The sequence below is a fragment of the Mastomys coucha genome, unplaced genomic scaffold, assembly GCF_008632895.1.
Source record: "Mastomys coucha isolate ucsf_1 unplaced genomic scaffold, UCSF_Mcou_1 pScaffold4, whole genome shotgun sequence".
NCBI classification, from domain to species: domain Eukaryota; kingdom Metazoa; phylum Chordata; class Mammalia; order Rodentia; family Muridae; genus Mastomys; species Mastomys coucha.
This window is the reverse complement of record NW_022196910.1, coordinates 15,977,146-15,985,358: the sequence shown is the minus strand read 5'-3', so window position 1 is coordinate 15,985,358 and position 8,213 is coordinate 15,977,146. Positions and strand designations below refer to the sequence as shown.

General features: G+C 40.0%; 1 protein-coding gene across 2 annotated transcripts in view; it reads right to left on the bottom strand.

The window, feature by feature from the left end:
* Window positions 1–8,213, bottom strand: part of Gnptab (N-acetylglucosamine-1-phosphate transferase subunits alpha and beta) — a 77,487-nt gene that overhangs the window by 9,147 nt on the left and 60,127 nt on the right. For both annotated transcript variants that reach the window (XM_031349115.1, XM_031349116.1), the window contains exons 14-19: window positions 7,513–7,712; window positions 7,097–7,316; window positions 5,451–5,564; window positions 3,613–3,698; window positions 3,289–3,387; window positions 1,605–1,772 (exon numbers count right to left, since the gene is read on the bottom strand). In XM_031349115.1, the coding sequence (XP_031204975.1) occupies window positions 1,605–1,772; window positions 3,289–3,387; window positions 3,613–3,698; window positions 5,451–5,564; window positions 7,097–7,316; window positions 7,513–7,712 (887 nt within the window). The remainder of the gene's footprint in view (window positions 1–1,604; window positions 1,773–3,288; window positions 3,388–3,612; window positions 3,699–5,450; window positions 5,565–7,096; window positions 7,317–7,512; window positions 7,713–8,213) is intronic.

Genomic DNA, 8,213 nt, shown 5'->3' with positions numbered 1-8,213 from the left:
AACCTGTTCTCTGTGGGCTGAGAATGAAGTCACTCACTCAAGTCAAATAGCTTTGACCATAGCAAGAGGTCTGTATCCAAAATATCGAGCCTACAATTCATTTCTTGGTGCAGCAGAACTATCAACTCCTAGCTTAGCTACGATGGAGGTAAAATCCTTTGGTGATGTGAGTGTCATTGAAATACAGCCTTATTACAATGAAACCCAATGTCTAAAAATTGTTCTTATTTTGGGCTTGTACCACAGTAAGAGCCAAGATTTTAAACTCTACTAAATACAAAACAAACAAAAAGACTTTATATATTCATGTTCATTTAAGAAAATTCTAGTAGTGATGTATTATTTTTAAGTATACAGGTAATATGTTTGGAATTATTTAAAATTTATATTGAGAAAAATGTATTTTCACTATTGCTGAAGACGAGCATCTACATAAGACTGTTAAATTGATTGTTGTTTTATATCAAACAACTTTTATAATACTTATTTTTATTGTTATAATATTTTTAAAATTTTAAGGAATATGACAAAAAAGATATTGTAGGTATTGAAGGGGGGGTCTCTGGGAGGAGCGGTGGTACAAAAGAGGAACAAGGATGTGATTCAATTCTATTTAATTAAAATATGTTTTTAAATGTTAACAAATTCAGATAAATTGAAATCATGTAACTTTTCTCATCATAATGCAATAAAAGTTTAAAAAAAAAAAAGAAAAAAAATCAAGGGCTCAGCGTGTACTTGGCTGTAAAGTGCTTGCCTAGCTAGCATGCACAAGGCCCGGGATTTGATTCTTGTCACTAAGAAAACAATTCCCCTAATGAGGAAGAAGTCAGAATCATGAGGTCGCATGGTCCAAGTCCTTGCATAAGCAACATCCAGAACAAGCGAATTCTGAGAGAGGGCAATAAATGGTCACCAGGGGCTGAGGGTAAAGTGATGGAGAAATGTCTGCTCAAAGGCTACTGGGAAAGTCTTCAAATCAGAGTGATGCTACACAGCATCATGAATGCATAAACACCTCTGAACCATAAGGTTGAAAATGATGAGGTGCACTGTATGACACCCCCCCATGTCAATTTTAACTGGTCCTCTCTTATCTTATCCTTTCCAACTACAGCACTTTTTTAAATTAATATTTTGTTTATTTACATTTCAAATGTTGTCCCCCTTCCCGGTCCCTGATCCCCCTTTGCCTCCAGGTTCTAAGCAACCCTTGACAGATGTCAGTCTTTGGGACATTGTCTCTGAAGTTCCCGCTGGTTCTGAAAGCTTGCCCGGCAGTCTGGCCAGCTCATGCTGATTTCACATGCCTAGCATTTTGCGCTGCATGACAAAATCTTCCACATCAGTGCTGCTGCTCACTTAAGATACTGATCAACTAACAACTGATTAAATGATGTGTCACGCAGTAAAACTGAAAAAACTCAGGTATTTTTCAAATCTCTTGAAATACCCATAAGTGTCTTTTAAATGTTTAATAGAACAAAAATTTTAATTCTATTTTTCCAAATAAATTACATGGCAGATAGAAGTCTAGATAGAAATATGTATGCAGACACATGGGGACACACACACACATATATATATGAAAAATAAGAATTTACCATTCCTGTAGCTCATGCATGTGAAGAAAACGGTTCCGATATTCTCTTGGTAGCTCAAACTGGGATGGTATGGGAAACATGGACTCATAGAAGTCCCTGAGGACAGCCTTCACTGTCTGGGCATCTTTATGATTGTGGTCAATGTTGTCATTCAGACAAACAAACTTCCTGAAACAACAGGTAGTTATTGATCATCACACACATGAGCCTGATCTAGTAAAGCAAGAATATTTCAGTGTGCCAGCTCCCCTAGTTGGCACACTTGCTGACATCATTCCCTAGAGGAGTGCTCTGTAAAACTTCCTTGCAAATTCCTCCCCTGTAAATCAAGAGAACTGGAGCAGATAACTCTGAAAGATCCATGTCGCTGTAGGAATAAATGAATGATGTCCATTTAGGGCAGCTACATGTATGTGCTCAGTAAATGAGCTAACTGGCTGCAGAGCTGGGGAAAAATGAGTAAGTACCCAGTACAAGTGCTTTTGACCTGACTGCTGTATCATTTTATGGTAGATGGTTGACATAGAGATGGCACCCAACAGTGTAGACTCTATCTCCAACCAAGCTGTGAGTGGCTCAGGTCAGCAAGAGCAAGGTAGGATGGGGCGTCCTTTCTTATTTCAAGTCTTTTTGAAGGAGAAAGTCATAAGCTAAGGGCCCACTAAGATTACGATCAGTCGTGACATCAACACTTTTGAAAGCAATTAAAAAAAAATCAAACCAATTTAATAAAACCTTCAGATCCAACTAACAATTCTTGGAAAAATAAAGAGGATGTAAGAACAACTTAGGAACTCAAAGATAGGACAGTGTGGTGGCTCATGCCTTTAATCTCAGCACTGAGGGTTGGGGTGGGGGTGGGCACAGACAGGCAGAATGCTTGAGTTTGAGGCTAGCCTGTTCTACAGAGAGAGTTACAGAACAGCCAGGGCTACACAGAGAAACCCAGTCTCAACAAAACAAAAGCAAACCAACCAAAACACACACACACACACACACACACACACACACACACGCACACGCACACGCACACGCACACGCACACGCACACGCACACACACCTTACAGAACAAAAGAGGGAAAGAGTTAAAAAGGAAAATTAGTCAAGCCTGGTGGCTGATGCCTGTATCTCAGGACTCAGGAGGCTGAGGTAGATCTCCATTGAGTTCCAAAACAGCTTGGGCTAGTGAGAGCTTGTCTCAAAAATAAGTTACAAACAAAATAAAAAATAAAAAAAGCTAAGGAGCCCCAGTCCATCAAAGAGCTAATGAGTTGCCCCCGCAGTTAGGGACCCACTCAAGTGACCCTTCCTGCATGCCTAGGAAGGCATCGGTCCAGCTGCCATGGCAACTGCTCAGGAGGAGCCTTTTAAGAAATACTGAGTGCGAGCTGTGTACAAGCCACCCTGACCCCATCCACTTGGCTCTACAGCTGGTGACACCCACCTCTTAGCAGTATGGACGAGGCCCTCTGTGGGGAACTGACAACTGGACTTACAGTTCCTGCCTGCTTGTTCAAACCCAGCTGAAATACTATGTCCTTTACTGGCAAGTCTCTCTGCCCACTCCAAACTGAAATACGTCACTCCCATCTCTCTACTCCTCTTGTTCCCTTGTAAGTCATATTTCTTTTGAGAATTTAAAAAATTTATAATCAACCAGAAAAAGAAAAAAAGAATTCATACCTGGGGTTTTTTCTGATGTCATCCAACTGGCCAACCACATGAGAAACATTGGTACGTATCATCTTGAAAGCAATTTCTTCTTCTCCCATGATTTCAAACCTAATTGTCGAACATATTTCAATAGCTTAATAAATACATGGAAATGAAAAACAACATTTCAATAGGAAAATCATTCTTGAATGTATATTCAACATGAACAGAAATAAATACATCTTTTACAATTACTAGAGGAACCTTTAAACAAATTAGTAACACACCATAGAGGTATAAACACTCTGGACCTTTCTAACTATAAAGCTGAACGAAGACACGTTTACTCCTTACCTGTATTTGTTCTTGTCTTTATACGCTTTGTGGATCTTGTCAGTTACCGGTTTACAGTTGGTGACAAGACTCTTAGTGACTGGAGGCTATGAGAGGACACAAGTGGGTCAGACAGACATCAGGGTAAGCAAGACAGCAAGTGAGGCTGAGCTTACGGGGTGACCAAGAGTCTACTGGGTGAAGGACATTCTGAAGGGGAAACGGCTCAGAAACCCAGACATCCTTCCCCCTTGGCTATTTATTGTCTTAGCCATGCCCTTGGGGTACACCTAAAGATAGGTGAGGAGACAAGGGGGCTTCCTTCCACCTTGAAGGGAAAGGGTGTGCTGACAAACACATGAAGAAAAGTTAACTACCATCTTTGGCCTAATTAACTAATTATTTTTCTGTCTTCTTAGACAGCATCTCCCTATGAGTCCTGACTGGCCTAGAACTGAGATGACCCAGGCTGATATTAAACTCATGATTCTCCTGCTTTTGTCTCCCATATGGTGCAACTCCAGGCCATGGACCACCAGGTCTTGCTTATAATAGATATTATAAGAAAAACAAAACAAAAACAAACAAACAAAACCCAAGTCAGTAGCCTGTATATGCCTTCCACCATATTAGCTTTGATAGAATCTGGGGAAATTTTAAAAAGGAGTTATTACTTTAAAACTCTTCTGAGAATGTTCCTTAGCTGGTATAATTAGTTAGTTAATTCTATGTTTTACAATGACATTATTCTCTCTAGAGGCAGAATATGCCTAGGATTACACAAACATCCTTTCACTGATTAAGAGAGTCCTGTGAAATGCTGTGTTTCTCTTAGAACAGGCATTACAGATGGTTGTAAACCACCATGTAGGCACTGGGAACTGAATCCAGGTCCTCTACGAGAACAAAAGGTGCTCCTGACTACTGAGCAACCTCTCTACCCTAGTAATTTTTTAAAAAATAGAATTTTATTCTGATTATGAAAGTTATTCGCCAGGCAGCAGTGGCACACAGCTTTAACCCCAGCACTTGGGAGGCAGAGGCAGGTGGATTTCTGAGTTCGAGGCCAGCCTGGTCTACAGAGTGAGTTCCAGGACAGCCAGGGTTACACAGAGAAACCTTATATCAAAAAACAAAAACAAAAACAAAAACAAAAACAAAAAAAAAGAAAGAAAGTTATTCATTGAAGAAAATATGAAAAACAAAGAAAGATACTTGTACTAAAAAACTGTGATTCAATATATCTTTTAAGGTATATGTGTTCTGTGTCTTTAAGTAGGGGGTGGATTGTATTTGGGAATTTTTTGATAATTCAACTCATATGTATGCTTCCCATTTCCCTCCTAATCATTTTTCCATATGTCATATGCAGTACTTATAAAACCATGTTAAATACTGTATTTTGTATGTCCTCCCATCAATTCTGAGGTATACACATTTCAGAAATGGAGACATCTCTTACAGCTGACAATCTTCTGATTACTTTGGACAAGTGATGTTGCAACGGGTGGGTGGAATCCATTGCTGTTCCCCATAACACCCAGGAAGGGCTAGCAGGGCCCCATCTGGCACTTCCTGGGAGGGTTCTGGGGTTACTTGCTGCCACTACCGGCCACTAGGAAGTCTGTTTATGGAATCTAAGTATGGGGTGACTTGCTGCCACTACCGGCCACTAGGAAGTCTGTTTATGGAATCTAAGTAACAGGTCTAAATATTAGCTTATACATCAGTTGCAGAGCGCAGAGAGATTCTAAAAGCAAGATGTAATTGTATTACCCATGCTGCTACTTTGCCTCTCATTTTGATGAGCTCACAGGAAGGGAGGAGATGCACCTTATAAGGATAAACACGAAACTTACCAGATTGGGGTCATAGTATGCTTCCTGAGTTGGTGGGATGTTGTTCAGTTGGGTGATATTAGCAGGGAGCATTTTTGAGCAATTTATTAACATGTGTTCCAAACCTGTCAAATCCTAACAAAGCAAAATATAAATCTGTTATATACACCATAAACAAAACTGTGGCTTAAAAATAAAAAGTATGTATGTACAAGCAACATTATGCATGTTGAGCAGGTTGCATTTATGTATTTATATATACATACATATCTAACGACAATTAATGGGGAAAGGGGCATTAATTTGAAAAAGAACAAGGTGGGAGGACTTGGAGGGTGGGAAGGCAACAAGGAAATGATATAATTATAATCTCAAAAAGGAAAAATCATGGGCTGGTAAGATGGCTCAGCGGGTAAGAGCACTGACTGCTCTTCTGAAGGTCCTGTGTTTGGATCTCAGCAACCACATGGCTCACATTACGGGTGATTGGCTCACAATCACCCGTAATGAGATCTGACGCCCTCTTCTGGTGCGTCTGAAGACAGCTACAGTAGATTATGCTAGAGGGAGCAGGGCCATCCTGAGTTCAATTCCCAGCAGCCACATGATGGCTCACGGCCATCTGTACAGCTACAGTGTACTCATATACATAAAAATAAATAAATAAATCTTTAAAATAAAAAGGGAAAATCATAATAAAAAGTATGTGAAAGTCTAAAAAAATGGGTATTTTTAAATGTTTCAAAAGCAATTAAATGCTTAAATATAAACAGAAACATTTCAAAAGAGCAAAATGAAACTATACAACAATAAATATTTCATCCTAGTCTGAAAGAACTTGAGGCCCAAGAGATGCACTTCTACAAGGTGGCCCAGGGTCACAAGAGAGAATGCTGGGCAACTAATTCATGTTAGTATCTCCATGAATGAGTTTTGTATTCCTAAGGATCATAGAAGGACTCCAGTCAGTCACATCCCCAGGCTCTGAATGAACCTGTCACACGGATCACATGCAGGTTATCTACTACCTGGCTCTCCCCTCAGATAACAGGTGACTAATCCCAATGCAGAGCCACAAAAAATAACCCATCAAACATACATTGCAGGGCCTGGAGAGATGGCTCAGCGGTTAAGAGCACTGACTGCTCTTCCAGAGGTCCTGAGTTCAATTCTCAGCAACCACATGGTGGCTCACAACCATCTCTAATGGGATCTGAAGCCCTCTTCTGGCGTGTGTGAGGACAGCTACAGTGTACTCATATATAAAAGTAAATAAATAAACCTTGAACAAAACAACAAAAAAAAACCCATTACATTTATATAAAAAATAATCACACACATTGCAAATATTATTTTAATTCTGGCTTTAGTAAATGGATGAGTTATCAGTCTATACATTAATTATTCAGAATTCTCTTTACTTGAAATGTAGTGGCTGGGCTGTGGTGGCGCACGCCTTTAATCCCAGCACTTGGGAGGCAGAGGCAGGCAAATTTCCAAGTTCGAGGCCAGCCTGGTCTACAGAGTGAGTTCCAGGATAGCCAGGACTACATGGAGAAACCCTGTCTCAAAAAAAAAAAAAAAAAAATGTAGTAGAAAAAGAGGTAATATCAGAATTAAATTTTTTCTTGACATGTCACAAGTGTAAGGCTAAAACAATACTTTACCTGCAAGCTTAAAGGTAGATCGTGAATTCTCGTGGCCAGTGTTCGGATTTCCCTATCAGACAAGACACCGGACTGGTCTGTATCTACTTCATCAAAGACTTGAGAAATATTCAGGGGCTGAACTGCACTCATGAGGTAATAAAAATAGGAGAAGGCAAACTGCATGTCCTCAGAGTGACGCACCTTGTGAAATGAAGTCTTGTCAAATTCTTCAGGGAACCTGTCCAAATATAACAGAGAGCTCTGGAGACCCCGGGTACATACAGTATTGGATGTCTATGAAAACAGAAGTCTGTCTCCATGTCTTATTTATACGGCACTTTTGACTCATCAGATATGAAGGCCATAGGCTCAGTAGGGCAAATATACAAATGCCAAGTCCCCGGGCAGGCAACACAGGCACAACAAAGACTTACATATCTTGTAGTTCTTGCATAACAATCCTGTCAATCATGTGAGGCATGTGTGCAGGGACTTTCCTGGATGTGAATCCAAACTTGCTATTGAGAATTTTATTGACGTATCGGAGGGAGTCTGCGAACGTGTCTTTTAGTTGCCTTCCTGTATGTTTGCTATCAGTAAAGTACGCCATCTGTGTCTTCAATGACTCTTCCTCCTGAAAGGAGAATTCCGTAACTCAACACTGTGTTGAGTCCAGAGTGGATTCTATTAACAAGCGATAAAGGCGTGACCTTGTAGTGTTATAGAATGTGATAGCAGCTGGTCCCTAACAGTCCTCGAAGATGAGGGAAGTTCATGCTGTTGGGTCACTTTAAGGATCTTAAGCACCTGTTTGAGAGTAACTGCAATGTGACAGGCCAGGTATGCACCAAAAACTAGTCATAGAAAATATAACTCCAGGGCTGGAGAGATGGCTCAGAAGTTAAGAGCACTGACTGCTCTTCCAGAGGTCCTGAGTTCAATTCCCAGCAACCACAAGGTAGCTCACAACCATCTGCAATGAGATCTGATACCTTCTTCTGGCGTGTCTAAAGAGAGCTACAGTGTACTCATATACATCAAATAAATAATAAATAAAATCTTAAAAAACAAAACAAAACAAAACAAAAGATAACTTCAAAGCCAATTTAGTGCAACATTTAGAAAACTTATTTAT